The 18,893-nt window shown below is 39.7% G+C and overlaps 1 protein-coding gene across 5 annotated transcripts in view; it reads right to left on the bottom strand.

Moving 5' to 3' along the window:
- RPS6KA3 (ribosomal protein S6 kinase A3) overlaps nucleotides 1-17,004 on the bottom strand; it is a 74,109-nt gene extending 57,105 nt beyond the window's left edge. For 2 of the 5 annotated variants that reach the window (XM_071430411.1, XM_071430412.1), the window contains exons 1-2: nucleotides 16,742-17,001; nucleotides 3,439-3,495 (exon numbers count right to left, since the gene is read on the bottom strand). In XM_071430411.1, coding sequence (XP_071286512.1) covers nucleotides 3,439-3,495; nucleotides 16,742-16,813 — 129 coding nt within the window. In that variant the 5' untranslated portion in view covers nucleotides 16,814-17,001. Of the gene's footprint in view, nucleotides 1-726; nucleotides 782-3,438; nucleotides 3,496-16,741 lie in introns of those variants that run through there. The other 3 variants (XM_071430409.1, XM_071430410.1, XM_071430413.1) reach the window with 3 other exon arrangements.
- Between the last annotated feature and the right edge of the window lie 1,889 nt (nucleotides 17,005-18,893).

Genomic DNA, 18,893 nt, shown 5'->3' with positions numbered 1-18,893 from the left:
TTATGCTTTTTCCCTGAATTTTCCTGAATAACGTTCTCATCCTGCATTATTTTCACAGATGAAGACACAACAAATGAGATTACTCCAGATTACTCTGGATTTAGTATTACTGCTTGAGTGATGGGGGCTGTTTTGCCCATGGCTGTAACTGGTGAATGATATCCCTCTCCTAATCTTGACATCCCCATTCCAGTGCTTTACAGATTTAGCATAAATTCATGCATGTAAAATACAGAATCCCAGCACCAGCCAATCAAATGCAATACTTCAACAAAGAGATTCTATTGTCCACATGCTTCAAATTATTTTTCCAGTGTATACTGAAGCCTTTTTTAAGATCACGCTTTTCTTATGAACTCTTTTAATAAAAAACACTGACTAGGAAGACAATGGTCTTAATTTTCATCTCTCCTGACTACAAACAGATGTGTTACTTAAATTCTATCAGAAAAACATAAATGAAAAAGACTTTTTAAACTACTGACTTCTCTTTGCAAGCATTTCTTACTCTACCTTTGACTACCCACTGACTAGTCATTGTTACTTTAGTTACATAATTTTAGTAAGAGGATGACAGCTACTGAGCTTTAATTTTTTATCACCTTGATCAGCATATTTCAATATGATTTGTTTTGATTTAGTTTTAATTCTATGTATGCCTTAATTCTGCTTGTTTAAAAGTAGGGCCAAAGCAAGAAGTCAAGGGTAGTAATATGACCCCACCACCTGCATTGAAGAGAGGTTCATCCCAGGTTTGAGCCTGAACAGGTTCCACTTCTGCCTGTACTGGGAAAAAAACCTTTTAGTCCTTGTAGATTACCAAAAATAAATTTTCCTGCAACTTACAAATGAAATCTTCACTTCTAGTGAAAAGAAAATTTTTTTACAAATTCTGGAACCTAATATTTTTCATATGTTTAATAATTAGGCTTAAGCTAGTAGAATGCAGTGGTAACGCATCAGTTAAACTAAGTGTTTATTCAGTTACATAGAATCCAGAAAACAGAACATAAAGAACACAGCACAAATATGATATGCTCTTCACATACACATAAAATGGGAAGCCACCTGTTAAACTAGCTGCAGTTGCTGGTTAGCTTTAACTAGCCATAAAGCATGAAGCATGATTGCAACAGCTCAAAACAATTAATTTGCTCAGTTAACTTACACAATCTCTGTGGACACAGAGGTAGAAAAAGCAATGGCAGCATAAGAGTGAGAAAGGTAGCAAATAAAAGGCTTCAAATAGCTTCCCCTTTCAGTAATGCTCACTTAAGTTTTCACATCAGGTTAAGCTTCAGCCAGCTGCTCTTACGTTCATTTCCTGCTGGTCCCAGGTCATTTATGAGATACAGATAAAAAAATGTTGGCAACAAGCTATAAAGTCAGCTATAATCAGCACACTTGTTGCAATAAAACCATAGTACTGAACGATTCCCCTTTTAAAAGAAGCAAGACTTTGAACCATACAGCATCTTGGATTCCTTAGAAATGGATATCTTTTTAGGTCCTGATTTTCCTAAAACAACTACCAAATTTGAGTCACAGCCATGTAATTCAGACTTTCCTGTTAATTAACTTTACTTTCGACCAAAAAAACATGGATCTAATGAAACAATTAATCTTTTGATACACAGAATACTAGAGAGAGTTCCTATGTACATAGGACTGTACATAGAACTGTGTTACATTTTAATATTTATTTTAAACTTCCAATCTCATTTGTATTATCAGCATTCTATCCAACCACTTACAACAGAAAAAGGATGCAGATTTCAAGCTTTCACCTTCTATCTCCATAGAAGTATGGCAACTTTCTGTCCTGAACTTGCATACTTCACACACCTACCAAAGTATTTTGTCTTCTGACCTGTTTTGCTAGTACACCCTATGCATTCTACTCTCCTCAGTTACAGCTGAGAAATTTCATAAATTGTTAGCAACTATCTAAGTGCCCCAAGTCCATTTAAGTTCAAAGTTAAACAGTACAATTTAAATGAGTTTCAATGGTAATTTACAATTGTCTGTATCTTGCACCAAAACAGATTATGAAGGACTGACAGAATCTCACATCCCAGCTCAAGTAGTATTTTATCACCTGACTGACAGCACTGGTTAACTTCCAGCTATAACTGACTGAGCAGCTGAAGTAACAAGTTGTTTAAAAACCCCTAGAGTAATTTACACCACAACTGGCAACCTTTTACTCACCACAGTCTAGAAATAAATGCAAAGTATACTCCTAAAATACTGGTATGAGACATTAAAAAGCTGAAACAATCTTAACCAAGCAGCTCAAGCATGACAGAAAGAATATCAGATTAACGCTTTAACTTTTTGATGGTTATACTGTATTAAAATCAGGTGCTCACAAAAAAAGCAGCAGTTTGGAAATTTCCAAAGGAAATATAGGGAAACATTTGCAAGCGTTCTGTAGTTATCAAATATTGAAAGAGAAGTTTGATAATTTTGAGGGATAAACCTTAACTGACTGCCAGACACCCACCCAGCCACCTTCTCAATCCCCCTCCTCAGCAGGACATGTAGGAGAAAAGCTCATGCCCTGCCTTAACAACAGGGACAGCACACACCAGTTACCACCATGGGCCAGAGAGTATCCATTTAGGGAATGGATTATTTCACCTGTTGCCAGGATAGTGAGAAACAAAGATGAAACTAAAGCCACCTTTTTCTCCACCCTCCCCTTCTTCTCAGGCTGATACCACCCCTCTACCTCCTCCCTGTCAAGCAGCACAGGTGGAATGGGAAACAGCTTGGACCATCTACTCACAACCTGAAGTCTGCACAATATGCAACAGCAGCATATAAACCCTGAAGTCCAACCAAATATGGAATTTCAAAAATTGTTTTTATTGGCAAAGCCATTTATCACCAGACCTAAGATTCAGCTAGTACTCTCTAACATGAAAGCACAGCTAAACTTCATGTTTGACAAAATTCACAGGCATTGCAACAAGAAAACTGAACTCAGTATCTTCACATTATGAAATTTTGTAAACTGCAAGTCCGACATGAAGACAAGGAACCTTAAAAATTATCACAGTAAGGAAGGTTCACTGATCCTCTCTTTAGTAACAATCTCTATTTTTAAGAAGCCTAGGTTAAGAACTCCTTTGATGAATGCTTTTCAATAACCAGCACAATGGAAATTACACTTTCACAGTTGTTCTTCACACTCAACCTTCCCTGAAACACTATTAAAAGCTGAGGGATGAGTTTTGAGAACAGCAGGATACCAAACTAGACTGGAGTCAGTGAGAAAAAAAACCTCTCTCAAAAATATTAAGATCTGAGAGTGCACCCCATGCCCAGTAATATCAAACAACAAAACACTAGTGGCAAACTACCATTATGAATTAAGAGATGTCAGCGTGCTCCAAAATTGTACTGTTTTTATTACAGCCATCTTTTACTTACAGTTTGTTGGTTGATATCATCTTCTCCCATAGGTTCATCCACAATTTGCTGTCCATTCTATAAAAAAGACACAAAGTGAAAATAAATACTGAATCCAAGTACAGAAATAAATATATTGGAAATAGGCTTTCATAGCATGTTACTGTACTCTCTTCTCCATATTCTACAAAAGCAGGTAATTGAAAGTAAACACTGAAATTGAAAAAATGAAAAGTAATTGAAAGTAAACAGTAAATAGGGAAAATTCCCTATTGCTGGCATGTAATGCCACTCTTGCTTTGATCCTTGTGTATTCTCAACCTGGATGAAGTCACAGGAAGAAATACATAAAACCACCTGGCATTTGAAGCCTCATTACTACACAGCTAGACATTATTTGCATTACTACAACTTCTGCAAAACAGTTAAACCTGATGAAGACTGAATGGCAAAAAGTCACACAAAATGAACAGATAAAGGGGCTCCTTCTAAGACCATGACCTTACATAGTAAGTCAGTCCTTATTCAACCTTAAGGAAAATTTATAACTACAGTATAGACTGTAGTTATAAATTTTCCTTAAAAAAATACTGAATGCAATTCTAATTTTACTATCAATTAGACAGCATTTACCACTTTCTGTACTTCCCAAGGGCTATGCTAACAAGCAATACAGAAAAAGGCTTTTGAATTTGAAATTTAGTAATAAAGATTTAAAAAAAATCCAAAAACCTTGAATACCTTGTTGGTCAACAAAGGCTTTCCTTTGCTGGACAGTGATACTATAATTGGAGAATTTCTAAGAGATTTTTGCCTGAAAGAATCTGAATGACTTTGCTTACACAACAAGCATGACCAATAGGAAGTTGTAAATAAAAGTACATATTTACTAAGTTAGGGAACAGGGCATCACCTCAGGCATTAATTCTTAGTTTGCTCCTAAATTTTAACAGTGATTCAGTATCATTTTAGAAACAAATGAAAAACTGTAGCCATGATATTTTCTGAAAAATCCTTTCCTTAGGATTTTTCCTCCTGAGAAGCTGAGAGGCCTCAGGAACAAAATGTAAACAATGATTATCTGCTGCTGTGGAATGCAACAGGGGCATCTGGGATTGGTCCCATCTGGTTGTTTCTAATTAATGGCCAATCACAGTCAGCTGGGTTGGACTCTCTGTCCGAGACACAAGCCTTTGTTATTCATTCCTTCTTTTGTATTCTTAGCTAGCCTTCTGATGAAATCCTTTCTTCTATTCTTTTAGTATAGTTTTAATATAATATATATCATAAAATAATAAATCAAGCCTTCTGAAACATGGAGTCAGATCCTCATCTCTTCCCTCATCCTCAGACCCCTGTGAACACGGTCACAAAAAACTATTAAAAATGGTTACCATTTTCCATTACCATTGGAGACAGAATCTGAGCTCATTTGTGCATTGTTTCCCTAGAGAATCCAAAGTCTAATTAATCAATTTTTTCAAATCCTAATTTACTTAGAAGTTACATACATGTATAAATAGTTACCTTTTAGATGTCAGAAAGTTAGTAAAAGCTGTTCAGAAATTCAGATTTTAGCTTCATTTCACACCTTCCTTCCCACTACTCAGTTTTTCAGCAGAATTCTTCAGAACTTTCCTAACATCTTCTGTAACCACTTCTGATTAATAGAATCTTCTAGCTTGCATATGGCTACAGGAGAGTCTTTCATATGTGTCAGATTAAATCCTAACCACTTCCAAATTCTAATTTTCAAATATTGCAAGCACACTGAATGTTCAATCAGATGATTACCAGCTCTCTAGCAACTTTTCTCCGGAGCTTTTTTTTTTCCTGGAAGATGCAGCTAGAAAAAGCTAAATTATAGGAATCATGGATTTCCCAAATATGACACAGGTGGGCTGGGGTTTTTTGAGGGGGTGTTTTTTTAGGTTTTTTGGGGGGCTTTTTTTGTGTTGTTTGGGGCTTTTTTTTGGTTTTGGATTTATTTTTGGGGGTTTTTGGTTGTTTTGTTTAGGTGGTGGGGAGGGGAAGAAGACAGGATTTTCTGATTGTCTTCCTAGTGCAGACATCTGGCACATGGTAGCAGTGCTATTTTCTCATCTTTCCTTCAGGAAAAGCTTCAGGAAGATACTAGAGACTTCTGACATGACTGTGGTCAAATCTGGAAGTCATCTTTCCATGATGGAAAGATTTCTTTCTAGTAAGAAATCAGTGGCATGTGCTATACATAACTACAGCAGTGAATATAATCTTTAAAAGCTGTCTCAGTTAAGGGCAGCTAATACAATCTTTTATCTGTACAGCAAAGGGTAATTTGATGATTCTCCCAAAAGCCCACATTCCCCACACTGTAATATCTTTTACTTATAGTGTACAGGCAGTGCATATTTTATTGTACTATCCTTCCTTAAGAGACATAAAAAGTTAATATTATCAAATGGAAGACCAGAAAAATACCAGCTTAGCTAAGTAACAGAAATGAGTGTTTTTAATAAAGCTTGTTTACAGGGACAAGCTGTATATTGAGTACACATATATCATTACCATCAAGGCCACAAGTCACATACTTCCTCTTTTCTCAAATTTAAGACATAAATTAACATTAGTATGTTAGCTACACACCTCTACATTCTGTTCACACCACAACATAGCTTCTTTCAACCTTGCAATCAGAAAAAAAAACAACAAAAAAAACAGTGGAACAAATAAAATAATTGACTTTAGCTGAAAAGGAGGAGTCTGTAATGTCCTAACAGCAACAATGGCTAAACTCTGGGGCCTAAAATAGGGCAATTTGTATATCAAAACCATGTGCTCTACACTGACTCCATTCCACATGCAGATTTTCAGAAATAGTAATTCCTGCTACAATAGTCATTCTGCTAAATAGTAATGTACATTAACTGCAGGTTAAAAAAGAATTCACAACACAGTAAGTTTAAGTTCTCACATTTACTATTTTAAGACAACTGAAATCAGTTGGAAGTGAAATGCACCCTCAGAAACTTCAGAGAAGCCTCCTTTCAAAGAGAAAAAGGCGAGATCAACCTCTGTTTTTAAAAAGGCTCTAATCTTCAACCTCACTGACTTTCTCAGCAGTCAACCAGAAAAACCACAGCAAACTTCTGCAAAAAAAATAAACTGTTTTGCACAATCTGGTCTTCCTGTTTAATCCTGCACTCCTCACAGTTACTTTTCAGCTGAACTCAAGCAAAACACATTCAGTGGAACTAGGAACAAACTCAAGCAATCAGCATGAGCACCATGCAGTCCTGTCTGAGCCAGAGCACTGGCTTAGCAAGATCTTTTCAAACAGGTCTACCCAAGCAATGATTATGCTAAGGGAATCACTGGATGGTAGAACCAGTTTTTCTCAGAACAGTCTGAGCCATGTAAGGTAAAGAAGAATATGTATATATGATTTATGGTTTGCTGGTATATACCATTGAATGGAAAACAGCTGTGTATTCAGAAAGGCTGTGTACTTTGTAGCCTTTCGTAGGAGTTCAAATGTAAAGCCCAAAGGTTCCTGTTGGAAATGGCACTGTTGAAAGCAGTGTGGAGTGAGGAGGTCAGCAGCACATTTAAGAAGTGAGCAAATGAAACATGTTTTGTTTTGCTGGTTGTAGACTCCCTCTAGTATTTAACTAGCACCAAGGGCATGCCTTGATGACATAACAGGCTGGGAGCAGATCTAATAGTCTGATGAACACAGACCAAGAGAAGGCTGAATATATATCTTTTGCATTCTCAGATTAGTTTAATTCAAAGGACAGACTCCAGACCTTGATTATTCTTCAGGTGCTCTCCTCCCATAGCAGGGCAACTAATTAAGCAGAATTGATCCACGATCTAGATATTCCCAGTACTCTGGTTTCAAAAGTAAAACCTATTTCAGATGGCAACACAAGAGAAGAAAAATAACAGAAAAGGTCCTTAGAAAATTTCTACTTACACCTGAACATGTAAACAATCAATTTCTGCCAGGGAAAGGAGGGTGCCCATCCCTTACAAAGGCAACCTATAAAATGGTCTTCCAATCCACTCTGATTCAACTTCCTATTCTGTTTTCCAGTGGAAAAAGTCATGTTAATTAAGGTACAATATTTGTTTCCTCAAAGCTTTTAAACCTGTTGCCATATCTCACTAAATTAGTAGAAATCAATACCTAAACACAGCTGGGCTCCAGCAGTTTTCCTGAAGGCACATGGACAGGAACACAAAGAGATCCTACAGGTTCTCTACTAGGTATAAAGCAGGCAGACACCAGGGAATCCTTATCAGGCAGCTAGTACATGAATGTCCCCCAAATGATCTGACAGAACATGTGACACAAAAGTCAATCAATCATCAATATTTCTAGCAATCAAAAATTACAGGTTTCAAACCACTGAACACTCAGAATGTAAGAACTCCTAGGAATTTACTGGCAGAAAGACAGTTTAAAGAAAGTTTTTTTAAAATTCAAATTATTTCAAATCTGGACCAGTAATGCACACCCATAAAAAGCACATTGCAGGGACAATGTGGTCACAAGTAGCATCACATGTTAAGGTACTGGCATCAAGAACACACAGTCATACCAAATCCTTTGTAAGAAAGAAGTACACCAAGAAATGCAGCCCACATCTCTCTACAATCAATTAACCACTTCCTTTGAAGCACTGAATATCCTGCACTTTACGTACCACAGTTACATATTGATCTGCAAGTTGTAATGCCACTTTTTTTTTTTAAATTATAGTCCCAGCATTTACTGTAAGAGATTCAATTTGTCTCAGAAGTCTGGCAAAACTCACCTGCACAATAAACCTAATGCTTTTCAAAGCTACCTTTCTGATTAGCACTGGATCCAGATGGATAATTTTGTACATATAATACAGCACCTAGCATCCATAAATACAATTAGGACTTTGGAACTTGGGGCAGGATATCTTGTTTTAATAATAATGTCAGGTAACCATCATTTCCAGTACATGGAATGTACTGGGAATGTACTGTTTTTACATGTATCCAAACCATATCAATTGAAGTTTTAAGTGAGCAAATACTTATGTTTCCTATTGTATTCATTTTTCATATTTTCCCCTTAGTTTCATCAATAATATGATAGATAGTATACACTTGAAGTTTTTAGATTTAGTTTAGCATCTCCATTCCTACATTCTGTTAATCTTTGTTCTTTTCTACAGTCTAAAAGGATTTTTTTCTGAAGGGCATTAAGTTTGTCCCCAGATATTCTTCAATATTTGACACCTCCTCCCATCCCCAGAATATTTTCCCTTTGAATTTAGACTATTTTGGAATGTTTAAGTATTCTTTCTGGTAAATATTTTAACTTTTTTCCTCAACTATGTTTGTCAGCTACTTAAAAACTCTTTATGAAACTGATACCAATTGCATCTTTTGGAATAATTTTTCTGCCATTAAAGTCAATATTTCCTAATTATTAATACTGGAATTGAGCATATAAATTAGTAGGCAGTCCTTATACTACTAACAGAGTTCAGTAGACTTGGCAACTACTGGCTTTTCCATGTAATTGGTGCCTTGTAGCAGAACCACAAAACTCAGTAAACACAAAAAATATTATATTCCTAGACTCAGCAATTAATCAAGACTTGACAAGAGTTAAATCAAGAATTAAACTGTAAATCAGTGCAGAATGATTCTTTGAGGACACAAATAAGAAAAAGAGATAAGATGTCTGAATCAGACCCCTCACAAATTGTTATGTGGAAGTTTTAACATGCCAATGAGTAACATAGGTGATGAAGGCTCTCTCAGGTAACTCCTAGTTGTCAACTATGAAAACTTCCAGATCTACCCAGTTACTGGATTTAAACACATGAGAACTTGCAGTATTATTTAGTCATTAAAACACTGGGTATATATAGACCCAAGCTCCTTCCCTCTGTGTTTTCAAGGGACTCTCAACTGACAAAGCCCAAGAACTGTGAGGTCCTTGGATAGAGTAAAGCTGTGACAATGCTTCTGGCTTGTTTCAAAGCAGCACAAAATGCAGCATTCCACTGAAACACTCATAATGCATCTGTGCCACAAGGCACTGTGTGGAACCACATTTAGTAAAAACCTTTTGAACTGTGCACACTCAAAACTGCTATTCTAAGCAGCAATGAGCTACCCTGAGAAAAAATTTGTTGGTCTGCAAAAAATAGTTGAAAATAGACCAAAAAGGACCTTAAGAGGTCAGCTGATCTATCTCCATGTACCAAAGCAAGATCAGCTATTCCTACAATGCTGCTCACAAGACATTTATGTCTAAGCTCTTCTTAAATCTTCAGGAGTTTTCACAATCTATTCCAGTGCTTAAATAAAATATAAGGCTTTAATAGGATCTGAATTAATGACTTGTGCCCTAACTTCTGAGCTGTGAAGCCACACAGATCCAAAGCACTTACCTAAATCCTGACCTGATTAAAATTTACTAGATGCAAATAGCAGAAGTGAGCCACCATCTTAGACTTCTCTAGCTGTTCTCTTATAACACTCATCCAAAACATTTTACATATACTGTTAGAAATAGTACATGCAAGCATTAAAAACTCCTTCTTAAAAAAAAAAAATCCCACCAGCATTTTAATATAAAACTTTGTTAACTTATGTTCCATGAATTCCACAGAATTTATTTTCAATTTTATTGTCTAAGGTGACAGACTTCTTCCTTTGCTAAGTATTAAGAGAAACAACAGGATGTTGAAACTTGCCTCTCCATAGACAAACTGAGATAAAAGCCATTAACTTGCAAATCATTTAGGTACAAAGCCAAACTTTTTTAAGTTAGGATACTTGGGCAACTTTAACAATGTGATTTTGTAAACCCTATCTGCTTTGCCACCTTCTTCCCATCTAGTATGACTCAAGAGTATAGTTGAACAATACAGAAAAGCAGTCCCCTTTCCTGCACCGCAGTGCTTTTCTTTGCTGGCATTTCGCCAGCACCATGCCAAGGAACATTAGAAAAGTATAGTAAAAAGCTCTCAGCAAGTTTTATTCTCCAAATTAACTCATCTTGAAGTCAAACAAGTGCCACAACATTATTCAAGATGCTGTACATATACTGTTATAAAATCTTTTTCTTGGACAAGCAGACTGTGTAGCTAAAACCAGCTAAAACCAGTGTGGTCATGTGTTCACAAAAAAACCCCAGCCAATCAACACAAAACCCAAGAAAATGAGAAAAAGACAGGGAATAGAAAGTCTCAGTTCCCTACCTAAACAAGTGGATGGGTAGTAAATTATTATGCTTTACACATCAATTGACCAGCCTTAGTAAAACAAAGCCAAAAACCCCACAGCACCCAATCTCTGCTCATCTGCTCCAAAGAGGAAGAAGAAACACACACATTATTAGAAATCACCCACCTTAATATACCCAACTACTGCTGCACACCTGAAAATAGAAGAAATTCCTTCTGCTTGCATGCATAATCTTAAGAGTGACTCTGGCACCTGAGAGCGTACAAATCTTATTACCAAGCCTGCATCTGCATGAGAAGGCAGGTGCAGCTCACCTTCCCTTCCTCCTGCAGTCCCAGGCCCCTGGAAAGGCCCTGTGCCTTCCCAGGCTCCTGCCAAAGGACTGGATGCACTCAGGGAGGATGTGCCAGGCCCTTCCCTGAGCAGGCACAGCAAGGCTCTGCACTGCGCTTCCCTGTGTTACACACACAGGTTTTCAAAAGTTAGCTAGTTTCTCAGAATTCATAATAAATTCAAAAGGTGAAATTTACACATTTTTTACATTGATTTTATAGTTTACTATTTTCATACATTCTGCTAAGAATAGAGAATAAGCCGTGGAACAACTTCACTACTTCCTAAAATTCAGGATTTCTGAAGTATAGTTCTGACTATGAAACAAAAGTCAGCTACAGGAAGACAGAAGGAGAAAAAACCCCCATGAAGCTAAAAGCATTTTTTCACAAGTAAGTCTAAGTTCTAACAGTAACTAATTTTGGCGAACATCTTATGCAAGAAATAATTCAAATAATATTTACATCCTAAAAACACTACCTTTTGAATATGCAGGACAAAGAGGGTTTTCTTTTTCAGAGCTATGTATCGTTGGATATTTAAAATCACAAAATACCATTTCTTCACATCATTTGCATCTAGCTAAGCATGTTTCAATAAATTAATGCTTGGATTAAATTATTTAAATATTCTTTTAACATTTATTTTAATTTCAACTTAGAAACTGTCAGGAAACAGACCCAGACCACAGTAAAGTATTTTTAAGATACATACTCACTCACACAAAATTGAATGGCTTCACTGAATAAATAAATAAATTAATAATAAAAATTATTTCCTCCAAAAATAGTTAAGTGGAGTGTTAAGCATACCACAGAGGTTTCTTGCATCAAAGACAACATATGGTAACTCTTACTGATAGGAATGAACTAGCAGTAACTTTGTGGTCAAGGCAGTGGAGCAGATCCCAAAAAATCAGAGTTCATGTAGTTCTAGAAGAGACTCAATGAATGATGCTAGATGGGGTCACTAAGCTGTTGAGCCTCATTTTCCCATCTGCTACACAGGATTTTTTTCTCCCCTCTATTTCCAGTGGGTGAGGCATTTAATCTTATTTCAGGGAATAAGGAGAGAATAAGTAGCATGGTATCACGTATGTAAGCATATGGCACAGCAATGGTGGTACTCAACCACTTTGCCCAAACTTAAATATTCCCTGAAGGGATTCTAACTTTTCCTAGTTTTACTGATGAAATTGTTCTCCTCTTGAACATCACCAAAATTGAAAAAAACCCCTGATTATATGAATCTACTCTGGCCTGAAAAACTGCTTAAAAGTTTCACTATTGGTATATGGCTATGAATTATATCTGGTGGAAAAAAGAACCCAAAAAAAGAAAGCCTCAAATTCAAAACAAAACATCTCCCCACAGGAAAAAACACAATTCCAAACCAGTATCTTGAGTAGGCTCTTAAAGCTGGTAGATCTGCCACCTGCCAAGATCAGTCAACACCCAAAGCTAGTATTTTTGATGTGCAGAAATAATTAAACGCCCACCTCAGTCTATGTTTCAATGTGACTTTAAGTTTAGCATTTCAAATGACAAACAACTACAGTCAGTGCGACAGACCACAACCAATTCAAAGATAACAGACACACCTTTAAATGTGTCAATCTGCTCACATCTACTTTGTGTTACAGCTGGGGCAAGAAATATTGCCTACACTACAATACAAACAAAACAATAACAAGATAAGAACTGCCGATGCCCGAAGAAAAGCAACAAAACCATTCAGAGAAGTTAAATTCAACACCTTTACAAGGAAACCAAGAGCTGCAGAGAGCACACAATAGTGAGTGCATGGAGGTACTGAATTCAACGAAGTAAAGCTCCTGTCTTTTCCTGCCCCACTCAGCTGACCACAGGACATGATTACTATGTTACAGATTAGGACTGTGTTAACTGGAAAACAAAGCAGGTAAAATGGTACCAATAAGGATATGAAAAATCTGAACATCCCCCTCCAACACTTCTCATGCAGATTATGTGTTTCTCAAGATAGTATTTACATACATATAAGACCTGTTATCTGTCTATCACAACAGTTTGTGGAATATAGTGTATACTACTTATTTAAATGAAAATTAAATTTCTAATTCCCATTTTTAACTCAGTACAAGAAAACATCAGCCCACAAATCAGTGAAAAATTCAGACTTCAGAATGCACTATGCTGACAGCAGTTCTGCATGAGAAGCGACAGCCGAGTGCTGCACAGAATTTTGTCTACAATGGAGAGAAAATGGATAGTCTTCAAAACCCCCACAGACCAGTCCATTTAGGTGATTCCACTTTGGCTTTAACTATTTACCTGTGTTGGCTATACCAGAAATGACTGTAAATACAGCCTTTGCTCCTGTGGAAGACAAGTACAACACTGATTACATGGTACAGAATGTGAAGAGACAATCACAAACACAGGCTCAAGGCTACAGGTGGAAAGACATCTGACAAATTTCAGCTTCCAGGCCAGAAATATATATTGACATAGAGAATGCCACACTGACAATCAAAATGAAATTACAAAGCAAAATTTGCATTATACTAGCTTCTTTAAAATATCAGCATGACTGCTAAGTGCTAGCATCCCTTGTCTCATGCAAAGTTCAAATAATCCTGGATACAGAATATAAAACAAAGAAATTGTGAAGGAAGATTCATACCACCTACTTAAACACCTGAACAAGTGACCATAAACTCTGTCAAGAGCAGTGGAAAAAAAAAAAAGAACTTTCTCCACAGTCAGTCTGGAGCATCTAAATTAAAGCTCCTAATGACAGCTGTCACAAATGCTTCCCAGAACGTCTAGCAAATGGCATCTCCTTATGAGGGCCAGTTCTTTCAACATATTGGTGTCCAAAATTTGGCTGCCATAACTGTATTCATTCTCCTCCAGATGATATTAATATGCATGGCTGGGAGTACAGATCAAAGGATCAGGCTAGTTATTCAGGCATTCAAATGCAGACTCAAGTCATCAATACTTAATTTGCTCGAAAGCAGATGATTTGCAATAACAGGCATATTCTCACCATGAAAAACTAACCTGTGCTTGTTATGAATCCTGAGTAGACCCTGAGTCAGTAAGAGACAGCATCATTCCACAAGCTTTAAAGGTGCTGTGATTTACAACATGAAACTGAAACTACACGTACAGACAAAATATTTTAAAAATAGTGTAACTACTTTACACATTAAAAAAGTTGTCAGAGATGCAATGTGGATCACTGGCCTGTTTGGACCTGTAGAAACAAAAGTCCTGAAAATTATAAAGCCACATTTTATCTAAAAAAAAATTTGTCTGCTTTATTTTTTAAGAAAGAAAGACTATGTTCTGCACACCTAAGTTACAGCAGCTCTTTGTGGTTAAGTACACTTCTACTCTAAAGCTATTTAAAGGTATCCTAGTCCTTCTCCTAAATTTGCTCACCCATCACAGAATATCACCTCCTTGGTGGTACCACTGTAACTATGGGACTGCACTGGGAAACAAATGAAAAATCAAGTCAATTAAAAATTCCATTAGTCGTTAAGACAAGGAAAGTGTCTGAGCTGAGTTTTAGAGCTCAAAAATTTGTAATTCCATATATGGCTAATCAGCGTTTCAAGACTTGTGTCAGCAAATCTGAGAGGTTAGCAGAAATGCTTTACTCAGAGTTACAGCTAAGACATTATTAGTATCAAACTATGACTGAAATCACAATGAGTTTCAGGCAAATGTAAGAACATTTTTGCCCAAGGATACTCTTGCAGAATAGGGTCTGTAATTAGGATATCGCTATGCTACAGATAAACACAACTCATGCAAATCAAAAATCCAAGTTATGTATTTAGGTCACTTGTCTATGTATTTGAATTAAACTATTTTTACTAAAATATCTTTTCTTAAATAGTTATTTCACATAAGCAACCTTTCTAAGGAACTTTTTCCTTTTGAATGTCATCTTAGAAGCTTTTGCAGGTGCAGCCTGGTCTTTTCAAAAACTGTTTATTCTAGGCTAGGGCCTTGGAGTGCAAACCTGTCAGTTCATGCTGTTTCATGTTTTATTATTGGTCCTAGACATTTTTTGGTGATAAACTGCTCTACATGATACACTCATGTCAATAAAAAGTTTAACTGCTTTTAAGGAAGTGATAAAGTACATTTATTTCAAAAAGTTTAGGACAGCAATTTAAAAACAAATGATGTCTGAAATATGCTAAAACAAGTAAAGTATAATCATGCAAGTACACACATTGCAAATAGCAATCTATTTTTCTACATATCTAGAAAATACACTATTATTGAAGTTAGACCACATGCAGTGAGCATCAAAGACTAAAGCAACAGTTCTTTTCTCTAAATGATTAATCTGTTTTCCCCTACCACCCTCTGCCCCACCCTCAAGCATCACACTCTATTGCAGTTACTCCCAGTTTAAAATCATCTAAGATCACTACTCCAGAAGTCAGTGAATAACTAGCACGAATTTAAAAGTAACTACAGTACCTGACAAGAATTTAAAAAAAAAAAAAGTATGTGCCTGTCAGATGTGAACTGTAGGTTCTTCTGACTCCCTGAGATACAGTGACTTTCAGCCGAAGGATGACAAGACAAAGACCAAAAGGACAAATCCTGATACTGCAGAAACTCTGCATTGGTCCCTCTATGCTCGTCTCACTAAGGAGAGAGTCCTAACCTTGCGACTAATTGTTGGGAGCTGGCCTGGGTCCACACCGCTTCACATCAGCATCACTTGAAGCAGCCTGGCTGAGTATCAGCTGGAGCCGATTCAGGTCGAAGCTGCACTGTCAAAAGCAGCTTTTTCTTTTCAGATGGAATCTGGTCGCAAAGTAGCACACGCACTGTAGGCTACTAGGGACTCACGGAGCAAGCACAACTGACTGTGTAGGTGCAGTGTTTACATAGATCCAAACCAAGAATAGTAGGAAAAAATATTAAAATAGCTGAAAGCTTCTATGGCCTCGGTATCAAGTGACTCTAATTTCCAGCCGCTCTCATTATTCCAACCTAGGAAAGCTGACACGCGTCCTGCCTAACAAGGACAGGCACAACACGCACTCCCCGCTACCACAGCGGGAAACCCACACTGCGCGGCACCCCGGGGTTGTTCCCGGCAACGCTACCGAGCACAAAGCTTCACCCATGCTCCACCACCCTTCACGTCCCTGCGGTTTCCCAAATTCTTGCGAAACTACCGGCAACCCCATCCTGCCGAGATAAGGGGGCAGCGGCACCGGGCGGGGACCCACACGGGGAGCGGCCGCAAGGCGAGGGCACCGGGCAAGGCGAGGGCAGGCCTGGTCCTCCTGCCCACCTCAAGCCGCGCCGGCGGAGGTGGCGGGGCCGCCCCGGGAAAGGAAACTCGCCGTGACAGTAACCAGACACCGCGCTGGAACAAAAGCGCCCGAGCCGGCGGCCACCGCGGAGGCAGGTTACTCCCTCCCGGGAACGGGGCGGAAGGGGAGGGAGCGCGCCGGGAGCAGCCCGGTCCCGGGAAACACGCCCCGAGCCCGGCGCGGGCGGGGGAGTCCCGGCCGGTGCCGGCCGTGAGTCAGTGCCCCGGAGAGGAAGCGGCGTGCAGGGGCCGGCGCTCGCCGCGCTCCCCCACCGGGCCGCTGCCGCCTGGACCCCGTCCGCTGCCCATCCCGAAACCTCGCTAGGGGGAAACTCTGCCCATCCCCTGAGCGACGGCAGCACCGGGAGTCCCGGTCCCGTCCTCTCCTCACAACTTTCCCCGCAGCACCCCCCCGCCCGCCCCGTACCTCGGTGCTGCTCTCGGCCGTGCTCTCCACAGCCATCTTCTGCCAAGGGTCTGCCAACTGCGCCAGGGGCATCTTCTCCGCCCGGCTCCCGCAGCCTCCGCGCTCCGCGTTCCCGCTACCCGGCGGGGGCGGCCAGGCAGGCAGCGAGCGCTGCGGAGGGCGCGGGACAGCCCGGCTAGCTCCGGCGGCAGCTCCTGCGGCGACTGCTGCCCGCTGCCACCGCCGCCGTCCCTCCCCCGCGCCCTCCCCGCTGCCGGGCGGGGCCGCACTGCCGCCCTCCCCCGGCCCGTCTCGGCTTCCGCTCACGACATGGCGGCGGCCGGGTCCCGGCCGCGCCTGCGCCCGGCGGCCCCGACCGGCGCCGTTCCTTGCCCGTGAGGGGCTGCGCCCTCAGCGCTGCCGCCGGGGCGGGTGCGGCCCACGGAGAGGGGCTGCGGGAACCGGGACTGCTGCCGCTCCCCGGGCTGAGGGGAATTGGAGAGGCGGAGAGTTTGTTTGCACAAACAAGCGCGGAGGGAGAAGTCGAGAGGCGGGTGAGACGTGGTGTTGTGCAGAATATCATTAGGCAAAGAGGGAAAGGAATTAAGGTGTAGGAATTTGTTTTTGTAGCAACACCGTTTAAGTAGTGGTTGGACTGCGTGAGTAGGAGTTGCGTCGAAGCGGGAAAGTCATACTTCCCCAGGCCAAGAGACATGGAGGTAAAGCTGTCAAAAAGTCCCCCACAGGTTCTGAAAACGGCCCTTGTCTTACTTTTTTACTCTCAGCTGTTAGCTGATACGCAAACAAAAAAACTGAGACCCACAGCCTCTGGGGTGTTACATGGTTCTCCTAAAATGCTAAGCACTGTCGTAAACACCCATCGTCTTGCAACATTAGATGCCTTGGCTGATGCTGAAGAATCCTTGAAACATGAGACCAGCAACTGAAGGTGGCTGAACGCTGGTGTCAGACTTCTTGCTGTTAAAGCCAAACTTTCCAGAACTCTCTGAGAAGGCCACTTAGTTTTCGACAGCCCCCAGTGCCCCGACCATTTATAGATTTTGACAGGTCACATGATTTACTCCATCCTTTATAAAAGTTAACGTTCTTTAAATACTTAGAAGGCTTTTTGGAGTGGGAGAGATGGCAAGAGTGCTAGTAATTAAAAGAGTGTGTGCGTGTCTGTGTATGTGTGCATGCGCACACTGTTGCGATGAGCACAGACTGCTTCTGTTTCTGTTTGGTAGCAGTTTCTGTTTGATCCCCCTTCATATTCATGTAAGCATAAATACCCACCTACAAAGAGGAACAAAGGAGTGGATAGGCAGTTGCTCATAATGAAACAGTCTTCAGTTGGTCCTACAGAGACTTCCATATCTGCAGTAAAAGGTCACAGTTGAATGATCACCTGAAGCCAGGAGGAGCAGATGTGCCCTTATTTACTGCAGTTCAGTCTGGCCCTTGCATCGGTGTCTCTTGAAGGGGTGCAATTGCTTGTGCTGTCATGTGATGAGTTATACCAGGGAACAGATCCACATCAAAACTTACCCTTTTTACCTCCTGTTGTCCTCAAAAAAAACCTCACCAACCAACCAACCAACCAACCAACCAACCAGCCAACCCACCCTATTAAAGGCTGAAGAGGAGCTGGGACTGCTTCCTTCCAATGTGGTCAAGTTGCAGAACTCTGGCTGGTTAATGATATGAAATTTAGAACAATGCAAACATTACGATATTAAGCACAATGCAAGAAATAATTTTTCATAGTCTGATCAGCACCAGGTCACTTCAGTCTCAGACTGGCTGCTGGAATGTTGAACATAAAACTAATTTTTTACAGCAGTCATGCATTATGTTGTTGACACACAAATCAGGACTTTAAAAAATATCCCTGAGTTAATGTAAAAATTCATGATGTTAAAAAAAATGTTACCTTACATCCCTCTGGAAATACAAGTTTCTATTCCCCCACAGGGATATTTCACTTGCCTTTATCAAAGTTCATGCATTTGTACTTGCATCAACTGCACAGTCAGGTACATGCATCTGAAACGTGCCATTAGGGAGAAGAACCTGAGAACTGAAAGGTGGCAATCACAAGAAAAATACACCAAACCTCAACTTGCATTTCACATAGTTCAACAAGTCCCTCTTTATAAAAGACTTCCTTCCT

Source organism: Agelaius tricolor, unplaced genomic scaffold (genome assembly GCF_023055355.1).
Source record: "Agelaius tricolor isolate 1412-34295 unplaced genomic scaffold, bAgeTri1.0.p SCAF_7, whole genome shotgun sequence".
NCBI classification, from domain to species: Eukaryota; Metazoa; Chordata; class Aves; order Passeriformes; family Icteridae; genus Agelaius; species Agelaius tricolor.
This window is presented reverse-complemented; position numbering and strand designations above follow the sequence as displayed.